The sequence below is a fragment of the Scyliorhinus torazame genome, chromosome 13 (assembly GCF_047496885.1).
Source record: "Scyliorhinus torazame isolate Kashiwa2021f chromosome 13, sScyTor2.1, whole genome shotgun sequence".
Taxonomy (NCBI): domain Eukaryota; kingdom Metazoa; phylum Chordata; class Chondrichthyes; order Carcharhiniformes; family Scyliorhinidae; genus Scyliorhinus; species Scyliorhinus torazame.
The window spans coordinates 175,747,517-175,760,906 of NC_092719.1; the positions used below are offsets into that span (position 1 = coordinate 175,747,517).

Here is a 13,390-nt window from a genome sequence, read left to right on the forward strand (position 1 = left end):
ATTACTTCACAGCTCCAGGGTCCCAGGTTCGATTCCGACTTGGGTCACTGTCTGTGCGGAGTCTGCACATCCTCCCCGTGTCTGCGTGGGTTTCCGCCGGGTGCTCCGGTTTCCTCCCACAGTCCAAAGATGGGCAGGTTAGGTGGATTAGCTATGATAAATTGCCCTTAGTGTCCAAAATTGCCCTTAGTGTTGGGTGGGGTTACTGGGTTATGGGGATAGGGTGGCGGTGTTGACCTTGGGTAGGGTGCTCTTTCCAAGAGCCGGTGCAGACTCGATGGGCCGAATGGCATCCTTCTGCACTGTAAATTCTATGATATGATAAGTAACCAAAGGACTGCTGGTGTCTCTGTAACTCAGCATAAGCCACAACCTAAAGGGAAAGGGGAAAAAATGGGAGCAAAGTCAGTTGGAGGGGGTAACATGGCATAATTCCAGCTTCTGAGTCAGGCAGCTACAATTGAAGCCTCACTCCGGACCTGATTGCAGTCTCATTTAACAGTTTAAGTTAGCACTGAGGAAGAGCACTCTGCATTCTGGGAGGTGTGTCTTTTTTGAGACTATTAACTGATGCCATAATTGCCCGTTCGTGTGGATATAAAAGAAATACTATTTGGAGAAGGTAGCTCTTCTGCCCAAATTCCTCCTTCAAAAAAACTATCAGTTAAAAAAGATTAAGTGATAATTTATCTAATTTGCAGTTTGTGGGGCATTTCACTGTTCAAATTGGTTTCTGTATTTGCCTACATTAGAACTTTGACTGCACTTCAAAAATCCATTGATTGTAATTTGACGGCAGTGTAGCACTTTAGGAACATCCTGAGGAGTTAATAAGATACTATGGGGGGCAGTGGTTTCCCGGCAGCGGTGGGTGGATTCAACGGGAAATCCCATTGACGTGGAGGGACCAGAAGATCCTGCTGCCAACCAATGGCGGGCCACCTCCCACCACCAAGAATCACACTGCTGGGGGGGGGGGGGGGGGGGGGGGGGGGGCACCCCCCTCGATATAAATGCAAGGACTTTTTTCTATTTTAAAATCAAGATTGAAGAGAATAATTATAAGGCTGTGATCTAATTTTAGGATTCATTCGGCAACAAGAGGGAGCTTCTTTTAAACGTTCCCTCACCACTCACTCCCAGTCAACACACAAGCATGGCAGCGCGCAGACCTGCTCCTCGGTTGGCGATGCCAACCTGAGAGGTTTCTGGGCACAGTGGAGGTGAGACGGGACATCCTGTTCCCCTGAGGGGCCTGGGAGGCAGTGTCAGCAGCTGTCAGTGCGGGCAGCATGACCAGGAGGACTGCTGTACAATGTAGGAAGAAGACCAACGACCCTCCGGCGAGCTGCAAGGGTAAGCTACCGCCTCTCTCTTGCCATCAGTTGTGCCTGCCACCCCTCAAATTCCCTCCCCAACAAATCGCTGGCTGACACCTCGCACCCTCCCCACATCCAATCTTCATGCCTGTTCCTCAGCAACCCCTGGCACCCACCAACACAACCCCTTCATGTCCAGTTGCGATGCCCACACATGCCACCTGCAATAGACCCACTCCCCCTGATCCATCAAGCTTGAGGCTCACAATACCCTCAGTTTGTCCCTGGAGGAGAGGATAGCCCATAATAGGTTGGAAAGGGCAAAGGCGGAGGGCGGAGTACCAGAGATCCGAGTCGTCACCCCCCCATGAGCAACGGCCCCGGAGGTCATGGGGTTGATCAACAACGAGGTTGGGCTGCACCGAAAAGGTAAGGATCCACTGCCCCTTCACCCATAAGACCATAAGACATAGGAGCGGAAGTAAGGCCATTCGGCCCATTCAATCATGGCTGATTTCAACTCCATTTACCCGCTCTCTCTCCATAGCCCTTAATTCCTCGAGAAATCAAGAATTTATCAACTTCTATCTTAAAGACACTCAACGTCCCGGCCTCCACCGCCCTCTGTGGCAATGAATTCCACAGACCCACCACTCTCTGGCTGAAGAAATTTCTCCTCATCTCTGTTCTAAAGTGACTCCCTTTTATTCTAAGGCTGTGCCCCCGGGTCCTAGTCTCCCCTGCTAATGGAAACAACTTCCCTATGTCCACCCTATCTAAGCCATTCATTATCTTGTAAGTTTCTATTAGATCTCCCCTCAACCTCCTAAACTCCAATGAATATAATCCCAGGATCCTCAGAGGTTCATTGTATGTTAGGCCTACCATTCCTGGGATCATCCGTATGAATCTCTGCTGGACCCGCTCCAGATGACCTGTCTCAAGTAAGTTAATGTCAGACAAAATTATCCTTCCCTGTCACTGACCACATGTCCATTCTCTCACAGGATCTCCATTTGATGGGCCGGGCCATCGGGAGACAACACCCCCCACCCCCTGCTGCCCAAGAGACCACTCAGAGGAGAGCTCGGAGGAGAACACCGGGAGGGTGTCCATACTGTGGGAGGGTTTGTAATCATGAGCTTAGGATTTTTATTTTCATTTTAGTTGGGGTTTGGGAGGGAGGGGGGACGGTGGGAGTCTTTGTTTGCCTTGTTGTTGTTTGCTGGGCTATTTGGGTGTGGTATTGATGGGAGGCTGGGTGAGGAGGGGACGGTTAGTTTTCTGACGGTGGCTGTAAACTGTTTTTGTTCTGTTTTGACGGGAGATTTATCGGCCATCTTGGATGGGCCTGGTGTCGGCTCTCTTTGAGTAGTTGCTGGACTGCCCCACAGGGTGGGAATGGCTGACTCTGGCTTGGGACAGGGAGAGGGTAGTCACTTGGAATGTGAGGGGTTTGAACCGCCCAGTAAAAAGATCTCGGGTATTTGCGCACCTTAGGAGTTTGAAAGCTGATGTGGTGGTGCTGTTGCAGGAGACCCATTTGCGGATTAGGATCAGACAAGGTTACGGAAGAGCTGGGTGAGGGAAGGATTTTGTTTGGGATTTGATCGTCGGGCCTGGGATGCTGCGATTTTGATTAATAAGAGGGTATATTATTTGGCAGCTAAGGTTTTGATAGATCCGAACGCGAGGTATGTAATGGTCAGTGGTTTGTTGGCTGGTACCTCAGTGGTCTTAGTTAATTTATATGCACCAAACTGGGATGATACAGCTTTGTCAACAAGTTGCTGGCTTCTATTCCCGATTTGGACTCGTACCGGCTAATTCTGGGACGGGATTTTAACTGAGTACTCGACCCTTGGCTGGATAGATCGAGGCCAAGTCTCAAGAGTCATTCAGGGATGGCAAAGTTACTTTTATCTTTATCGAGCAGATGGAGGAGGGAAGGTGGGGTAGGTAGATAGGTATTAATGATTTGGATGAGGGAACAAAATGTAACATCTCAAAGTTTGCAGATGATACAAAGTTAGGTGAGAAGGTGAATTGTGACAAGGCTGCAGGGGTCCTACAGCATGACATGGACAGGGTGGGCGAGTGGGCAAATCAATGGCAGATGCAGTATAATTTGGATAAGTTTGAGGTTATTCACTTTGGAAGCAAAAACAGGAAGGCAGATTACTATCTAAATGGTTGTAAATTGGAAGAGGGGAGTGTGCAGCGGGACCTGGGTGTCCTTGTGTACCAGTCGCTGAAGGTAAGCATGCAGGTGCAGCAGGGGGTAAAGAAGGCTAATGGTATGTTGGCCTTCATTGTGAGAGGCTTCGAGTATAGAAGCAGGGATGTGTTGCTGCAATTATACAGGGCCTTGGTGAGGCCACACCTGGAGTATTGTGTGCAGTTTTGGTCTCCTTCTCTGAGGAAGGATGTTCTTGCTCTTGAGGGAGTGCAGTGAAGGTTTACCAGACTGATTCCAGGGATGGCGGGTCTGTCATCTGAGGAGAGATTGACTAGGTTGGGATTGTTCTCGCTGGAGTTCAGAAGAATGAAGAGGGATCTCATAGAGACTTATGAAATTTTAGCGGGACTAGACAGGGTAGATGCAGAGAAGATGTTACCAATGATGGTGTGTCCAGAACCAGGGGTTACAGTCTGAGGATTCAGGGTAAACCATTTCGGACAGAGATAAGGAGACATTTCTTCACCCAAAGAGTGGTGAGCCTGTGGAATTCATTACCACAGGAAGTAGTTTGTGCTAAAACATTGAATATATTCAAGAGGCGGCTAGATATAACACTTGGGGAGAATGGGATCAAAGGCTAAGGGGAGAAAGCAGGATTAGGCTATTGAGTTGGATGATCAGTCATGATCGTGATGAATGGCGGAGCAGGCTCGAAGGGCCAAAAGGCCTCCTCCTGCTCCTATCTTCCATGTATCTATGTATTTATGTGTGTATCTCTGCTTCCAGAAGTGGTGGGGGGGCATATTCGGCAATAGTTATTTCAGATCATGCTCCATATTTCGTGGATTTGGTGTTGGGGTCAGGCTTGCGCAGCACTCACGTGGAGGTTGGAGACGATGACATTGTTGACGGATAAGAGATTCTCTGAGAGGGTTTCCTCGACCGTGGGGAATAAGCTGACTTTAATAGGAGTGAGGAGATTTCGCCTTCCACATTGTGGGAGGCTCTGAAGATGATCATTGGGGGGAGATAATCTCTTATCAGAGATTACTCAGTCCCTCTCTCCAGTTCCTGAGCCAGAGATAATGGAGATAATGGATTCTCCCCTACCCGGCCGGGCGGGGGGTCCCATCGGGACGGAGTGGCGTGAACCACTGCGGCGTCGGTTTGCCCCAAAGGTACGGAATCCTCTGCACCTTTAGGGGCTAGGCCCGCCCCGGAGTGGTTGGCGCCCCACCGGCTGGCGTGGAAGGCCTTTGGCGCCACACCAGCCGGGGCTGAAGGGACTCTGCCGGCCAGCGCGAGTCCGCACATGCGCGGGAGCGTCAGCGGCTGCTGACGTCATCCCTGCGCATGCGCGGGGGGGGTTCACCTACACATCGGCCATGGCGGAGGCTGATGGTCGGCGAGTAGGAAAAGAGTGCCCCCGCGGCACAGGCCTGCCATGGATTGGTGGGCCCCGATTGCGGGCCAGGCCACCGTGTGGCACCCCTGGGGGCCAAATCGCCGCCCCCCCCCCCCCAGGACCCCGTAGGCCGCCCGCACCGCCATGTCCCGCCGGTAAGGGACCTGGTTCAATTTACGCCGGCATAGAAGCAGCGGGCCTTTGGCCCATCGCGGGCCGGAGAATCGGCAGCGGGGGCGGGTTTCATGCCGTCCCCCGGCGATTCTCCAACCTGGCGGGGGGTCAGAGAATCCCGCCCAATTATTTCAATGGATGCTGAAAAGGCGTTTGATAAGGTGGAGTGGGGGTATCTGTTCGAGATCCTTGGAGGTTTGATTTTGGACCTAGATTTGTATCTTGGATCCAGCATTCATACGAATGCCTTGAGCTCAATATATTTCCAGCTGAAGAGAGGTACATGGCAGGGTTGTCCACTGTCGCCGCTATTGTTTGCCTTGGCTATTGAGCCTCAGCATTGAAGTCATCTACGAGGTGGAGGGGATAGAGAGGCGGGGAGGGAGTTTAGGGTGCCTTTGTATGTGGATTACATAGATTACATAGAACATACAGTGCAGAAGGAGGCCATTCGGCCCATCGAGTCTGCACCGACCCACATTAATCCCTCACTTCCACCTTATCCCCGCAACCCAATAACCCCTCCCAACCCTTATGGACACTACGGGTAATTTAGCATGGCCAATCCACCTAACCTGCACGTCTTTGGACTGTGGGAGGAAACCGGAGCACCCGGAGGAAACCCACGCACACACGGGGAGAACGTGCAAACTCCGCACAGACAGTGACCCAGCGGGGAATCGAACCTGGGACCCTGGCGCTGTGAAGCCACAGTGCTAATCACTTGTGCTACCGTGCTGCCCTACTTGTGCTACCGTGCTGGATGATTTGCTGTTGTTTGTAATGGCTTCTCTCTCTAGTGTAGAGGAGATAATAATAATAATAATCACTTATCTTCACAAGTAGGTTTCAATGAAGTTACTGTGGAAAGCCCCTAGTCGCCACATTCCAGCACCTGTTTGGGGAGGCTGGAACGGGAATTGAACCCGCGCTGCTGGTCTTGTTCTGCATTACAGTGGTCTTAGCCCACTGTGCTAAACCAGCCTCTAATTAACTTGCTTACGAGTTTTGGCTCCTTCTCGGGATATAAATTGAACTTGGGCAAAAGCAAATACTTTCCGGTGAATCCCCAGGGAGGGAAGCCGATCTGGTGAGGCTGACTTTTCTCCTGGCCAGGTCCTTCTTCCTGGGAATCAGGCTGGTCCATGGTTGGGGTGCATATGGGGGCGAATGGAGAGGAGTGCCTGTAGAGGTACTAGTTTGAGGGCCTTGGTTCCAGGTCCACTTTTGTTTTCCCCTGCAAAGTGGACTTCAAGGTAGTGGCCACGCTGAAAATATGGAGAAAGTTTCATCAACATTTCAAGCTGGTTGCCCTGTCGTTGATAGCCTCAATCTGTGGAAACCATTGCTTGGTTCCAGTGGACCAGCATTTGGGGCATGGGGAGCGGAGGGTTGGAGTGTTTCGGGGAAATGTTTACAGAAGGGAGGTTCGCTGATTTCGAAGACTGGTTGGGTAAATTCCAGCTTCTGAGAACTAATCTGTTTAGATATTAGCAGATGTGTAACCTATTGCGTAAGCAGAGTTCTTCCTTCCCCTTGGCACCCTCGCCCTCTTTGATGGATAGGATTCCTTTGGCGGTTGAGCTAGGGGAAGGGGAGATATCGGATATTTATAATCAGCTTGTGCCGATGGAGCAAGCTCCATTGGATGAGGTCAAAAGGAATTGGGAGAGGGAGCTGGGTCAGATTTTTGATGGGAGGGTGTGGAGTGAGGGTTTACACAGGGTCAACTGCAGCTCTTTATGTGGAAGGCTCAGCTTGATTCAGTTCAAGGTAGTGCATAGGGCACATCTGACTGGAGCACAGATGAATGTTTTTTTCTGGACATAGAGGATAGGTGCGAGCATTTTTCAACGGGTCCCACGAATCATATGCATATGTTCTGGTCTTGTTCTTAAATTGTGAGCTTTGGGTCTCCTTCTTCAACACCATGTCAGGAATTCTTGGGATTCGGTTGGCGCCTTGCTTGTTGGTGGCTATCTCTGGGGTCTCGGACCTGCCAGAGCCGCAGGTGGGGCAAAGTCGGATCCTTTTGCCTTTGCCTCACTAATCAATCGAAGGTGAGTTCAGTTTGGGTGGAGGATTCCGGTTCCACCCATCCTGGTCGAGTGACCTTATGGAATTTTGCACTGAGAAAATGTCAAGTATATCATGAGGAGGTAGACAGAAAGATGCTACTTGACATGGCAGCCTTTCATTTCCTATTTCAGGGAGCTGGTCACTGTCAGATGTTGGGGGAGGTGCGGTTCCTGGTTTTGTTTCAGGTTTTGTCTCGGTTATTTTTATTTTTTGGTGTGGTGGGTGCAGGGGGTGGTTGAGTCTGGAATTGTACTTGTGTATGGTTTCATGGTATTATATTGAAAAAAAATTCTCATTAAAATATTTTTTTTAAATAAGTAGTTTACTATCTGTATATTTTGATATTTTGTAAATTATTATTCATTCCCAGGTTGTAGCCATTGCTGGTAAGGCCAACATATATTGTTCTAGGTCCCTTGACTGAGTGGCTTGCTAGGCCACTTCAAAGGGTCACTATGAATCATCCACATTTTGTTGGGCTGGAATTACATATAGGCCAAGTAAGAACTGTAATTTTACTTCAACAAAGGACTTTAAAGAACCATCGAGTTATAATATCATAAAATGGTTACAGCAGAGAAGGAAACCATTCTGTCCATCGAACCTATGCAAGCTCTCTGCAAGAGCAATTCAACTGGTCCTACTCTCCTACCCATTCACCATACCCCTGCAATTTATTTTTGCTTCAAGACTGTGGTGAATGTATTCACCATAGTATAAACTGTCTGTATAGTACTGTGGCCGATGACCAGGAAATAGTAATATGATCTACCACCATGTATTGTACAGGAGCCCCAGCGGGCTCCGCCCCCCCCCCCCCCCCCGGGGCTGTATATAGACCTGGCCACCTGTGGGCGGCACTCATTGTTACTGAACTCACAGGCAGGAAAGTTCTCGTTTAATAAAGCCTCTGTTCTCTCGTTCTCATCGTCTTGCAGTGAATTGATGGTACAACAAAGACCTTTTCCAATTCTGGTGTGATATCAGGTGTGTAGCCCATAGGCCCCCGCGATTGGCTGATTGAATCAAGCAGCATGTTCCTTTGCTGGTTCCTAATAGGCAGAGTACAACCGTACTCAATCAGCTCACATTTGCAAAATCCAAAACAAAACATTCATGGTTAAATGTAATTCCTTGATACGACAGCATAGAACATAGAACATAGAACATAGAACAATACAGCGCAGTACAGGCCCTTCGGCCCACGATGTTGCACCGAAACAAAAGCCATCCAACCTACACTATGCCATTATCATCCATATGTTTATCCAATAAACTTTTAAATGCCCTCAATGTTGGCGAGTTCACCACTGTAGCAGGTAGGGCATTCCACGGCCTCACTACTCTTTGCGTAAAGAACCTACCTCTGACCTCTGTCCTATATCTATTACCCCTCAGTTTAAAGTTATGTCCCCTCGTGCCAGCCATATCCATCCGCGGGAGAAGGCTCTCACTGTCCACCCTGTCCAACCCCCTGATCATTTTGTATGCCTCTATTAAGTCTCCTCTTAACCTTCTTCTCTCCAACGAAAACAACCTCAAGTCCATCAGCCTTTCCTCATAAGATTTTCCCTCCATACCAGGCAACATCCTGGTAAATCTCCTCTGCACCCGCTCCAAAGCCTCCACGTCCTTCCTATAATGCGGTGACCAGAACTGTACGCAATACTCCAAATGCGGCCGTACCAGAGTTCTGTACAGCTGCAACATGACCTCCTGACTCCGGAACTCAATCCCTCTACCAATAAAGGCCAACACTCCATAGGCCTTCTTCACAACCCTATCAACCTGGGTGGCAACTTTCAGGGATCTATGTACATGGACACCTAGATCCCTCTGCTCATCCACACTTTCAAGAACTTTACCATTAGCCAAATATTCCGCATTCCTGTTATTCCTTCCAAAGTGAATCACCTCACACTTCTCTACATTAAACTCCATTTGCCACCTCTCGGCCCAGCTCTGCAGCTTATCTATATCCCTCTGTAATCTGCTACATCCTTCCACACTATCGACAACACCACCGACTTTAGTATCGTCTGCAAATTTACTCACCCACCCTTCTGCGCCTTCCTCTAGGTCATTGATAAAAATGACAAACAGCAACGGCCCCAGAACAGATCCTTGTGGTACTCCACTTGTGACTGTACTCCATTCTGAACATTTCCCATCAACCACCACCCTCTGTCTTCTTTCAGCTAGCCAATTTCTGATCCACATCTCTAAATCACCCTCAATCCCCAGCCTCCGTATTTTTTGCAATAGCCTACCGTGGGGAACCTTATCAAACGCTTTGCTGAAATCCATATACACCACATCAACTGCTCTACCCTCGTCTACCTGTTCAGTCACCTTCTCAAAGAACTCAATAAGGTTTGTGAGGCATGACCTACCCTTCACAAAGCCATGCTGACTATCCCTGATCATATTATTCCTATCTAGATGATTATAAATCTTGTCTCTTATAATCCCCTCCAAGACTTTACCCACTACAGACGTGAGGCTCACCGGCCTATAGTTGCCGGGGTTGTCTCTGCTCCCCTTTTTGAACAAAGGGACCACATTTGCTGTCCTCCAGTCCTCTGGCACTATTCCTGTAGCCAATGATGACATAAAAATCAAAGCCAAAGGTCCAGCAATCTCTTCCCTGGCCTCCCATAGAATCCTAGGATAAATCCCATCAGGTCCCGGGGACTTATCTATTTTCAGCCTGTCCAGAATTGCCAACACCTCTTCCCTACGTACCTCAATGCCATCTATTCTATTAGCCTGGGGCTCAGCATTCTCCTGCACAACATTATCTTTTTCCTGAGTGAATACTGACGAAAAATATTCATTTAGTATCTCGCCTATCTCTTCAGACTCCACACACAATTTCCCATCCCTGTCCTTGACTGGTCCTACTCTTTCCCTAGTCATTCGCTTATTCCTGACATACCTATAGAAAGCTTTTGGGTTTTCCTTGATCCTTCCTGCCAAATACTTCTCATGTCCCCTCCTTGCTCGTCTTAGCTCTCTCTTTAGATCCTTCCTCGCTACCTTGTAACTATCCATCGCCCCAACCGAAACTTCACACTTCATCTTCACATAGGCCTCCTTCTTCCTCTTAACAAGAGATTCCACTTCCTTGGTAAACCACGGTTCCCTCGCTCGACGCCTTCCTCCCTGTCTGACCGGTACATACTTATCAAGAACACGCAGTAGCTGATCCTTGAACAAGCCCCACTTATCCAGTGTGCCCAACACTTGCAGCCTACTTCTCCACCTTATCCCCCCCAAGTCACGTCTAATGGCATCATAATTGCCCTTCCCCCAGCTATAACTCTTGCCCTGCGGTGTATACTTATCCCTTTCCATCATTAACGTAAACGTCACCGAATTGTGGTCACTGTCCCCAAAGTGCTCTCCTACCTCCAAATCCAACACCTGGCCTGGTTCATTACCCAAAACCAAATCCAACGTGGCCTCGCCTCTTGTTGGCCTGTCAACATATTGTTTCAGGAAACCCTCCTGCACACACTGTACAAAAAACGACCCATCTATTGTACTCGAACTATATCTTTTCCAGTCAATATTTGGAAAGTTAAAATCTCCCATAATAACTACCCTGTTACTTTCGCTCATATCCAGAATCATCTTCGCCATCCTTTCCTCTACATCCCTAGAACTATTAGGAGGCCTATAAAAAACTCCCAACAGGGTGACCTCTCCTTTCCTGTTTCTAACTTCCGCCCATACTACCTCGGCAGAAGAGTCCCCATCTAGCATCCTCTCCGCCACCGTAATACTGCTCTTGACTAGCAGCGCCACATCTCCCCCTCTTTTGCCTCCTTCTCTGAGCTTACTAAAACACCTAAACCCCGGAACCTGCAACATCCATTCCTGTCCCTGCTCTATCCATGTCTCCGAAATGGCCACAACATCGAAGTCCCAGGTACCAACCCACGCTGCCAGTTCCCCTACCTTGTTTCGTATACTCCTGGCATTGAAGTAGACACACTTCAAACCACCTACCTGAACACTGGCCCCCTCCTGCGATGTCAAATCTGTGCTCCTGACCTCTATACTCACATTCTCCCTTACCCTAAAACTACAATCCAGGTTCCCATGCCCCTGCTGCATTAGTTTAAACCCCCCCAAAGAGCACTAACAAATCTCCCCCCCAGGATATTTGTGCCCCTCAGGTTCAGATGTAGACCATCCTGTCTGTAGAGGTCCCACCTTCCCCAGAAAGAGCCCCAGTTATCCAAAAATCTGAATCCCTCCCGCCTGCACCATCCCTGTAGCCACGTGTTTAAATGCTCTCTCTCCTTATTCCTCATCTCACTATCACGTGGCACGGGCAACAACCCAGAGATAACAACTCTGTTTGTTCTAGTTCTGAGCTTCCATCCTAGCTCCCTGAAAGCCTGCCTGACATCCTTGTCCCCTTTCCTACCTATGTCGTTGGTGCCAATGTGGACCACGACTTGGGGCTGCTCCCCCTCCCCCCTAAGGACCCGGAAAACACGATCCGAGACATCACGTACCCTTGCACCTGGGAGGCAACATACCAAACGTGAGTCTCTCACGCTCCCACAAAATCTCCTATCTGTGCCCCTGACTATAGAGTCCCCAATTACTAATGTTCTGCTCCTCTCCCCCCTTCCCTTCTGAGCAACAGGGACAGACTCCGTGCCAGAGGCCCGTACCCCATGGCTTACCCCTGGTAAGTCGTCCCCCCCCACAAGTATCCAAAGCGGTATACTTGTTTCTCAGGGGTACGACCGCAGGGGATCCCTGCACTGACTGTTTTTTCCCAGTCCCTCTTACAGTTACCCACCTATCTCCAATCTTTGGTGTACTTGCTGAAAAATCCTAAATGTGCCAATAGCTATACTGACAACCAATTTAAGATAACCAGTCAAGCTCGTAAGGTGACTTATTTATGCTTGAGACAGAGGTGACATGCATTTATGTACAGGGTCACATTCTTTGCAAACAAACAAACATGTTCAAGCCTTGCACCCTTTTTGAATTATCTGGAAAACATATAATTCCCATTGCCTTCTGTATGGCAACACCTTGGCCAATCAAAATTTACTTGCCAATCAGTAGCCTTTTGCCCTGCAGTATCAATGTTTGTGATCTTTTGAAAGTTGGCATTCTTCTGTTTGTCCTGCTGAGTGCTTGACGAAAAACTTCAGAAACATGTCTCAATTCTCAACAATATTCAGGTTCTGTATGTTCAAGTGACTGTTTATTATTGTCTTATAGTTACAGCCTTTATCATCTCTAAAACATTCATACGAACTAATGATATGACTGTTGTATTTTTCAAACTAATTAATATTTTTATGTTAAGAACATAATTGTAACCTAAACATAACCAAAATTTTGATTTGATAACACATTAACAATGATTAAATGATGTAAGATTACTAACTTACCTCTTTGTTGTTTCTGTCTGCCTGGACTAAAGTGTCATTTATGCACGGTTCCACATAATGAAGCTCTTCATTGTACTGAGGAAGAAAACATAATAAATAAATAAATAATCTTTTTGTCACAAGTAGGCTTACATTAACACTGCAATGAAGTCCAAAAGTCCAAAGTCCAAAGATGTGCAGGTTAGGTGGATTGGCCGTGATAAATTGCCCTTAGTGTCCAAAATTGCCCTTAGTGTTGGGTGGGGTTACTGGGTTATGGGGATAGGGTGGAGGTGTTGACCTTGGGTAGGGTGCTCTTTCCAAGAGCCGGTGCAGACTTGACGGGCCGAATGGCCTCCTTCTGCACTGTAAATTCTATGATAATCTAAGTTACTGTGAAAAGCCCCTAGTCGCCACATTCCGGCACCTGTTCGGGTACACAGAGGGAGAATTCAGAATTCTCAGCCAGTACAGGAATTGAACCCGTGCCGCTCACCTTGAACCCATGCTGTTGGCCTTGTTCTGCATCTACAAACCAGCTGTCTAGCCCACTGAGCTAAACCAGGCCCTTTGCGACTTAATATAAAAATATTTGTTGTTGTTTCTCTTCCCGCAACTAACGGTGCACGAGGCAGACTTTCATCTGTTCCCACAGTGAGATTTCTCCTGGAACAGGCCAGAGGCTTATAGCGTGAAGGGTGCCACACACTCCGCATCAAACAGGATGACCAGGAGTACACTCGACCTGTTTGGCCGTGCTATAAACCTTCCTTGGCCATCAAGTTCTGGGAGTGGAGAAAACATGGAGCTTCTGTCTTAGAGG

The 13,390-nt window shown here is 48.4% G+C and overlaps 1 protein-coding gene across 1 annotated transcript in view; it reads right to left on the reverse strand.

The window, feature by feature from the left end:
• cacna2d3a (calcium channel, voltage-dependent, alpha 2/delta subunit 3a) overlaps positions 1–13,390 on the reverse strand; it is a 1,400,547-nt gene that overhangs the window by 794,643 nt on the left and 592,514 nt on the right. The window contains exon 9 of the mRNA XM_072472475.1: positions 12,589–12,663. Coding sequence (XP_072328576.1) covers positions 12,589–12,663 — 75 coding nt within the window. The remainder of the gene's footprint in view (positions 1–12,588; positions 12,664–13,390) is intronic.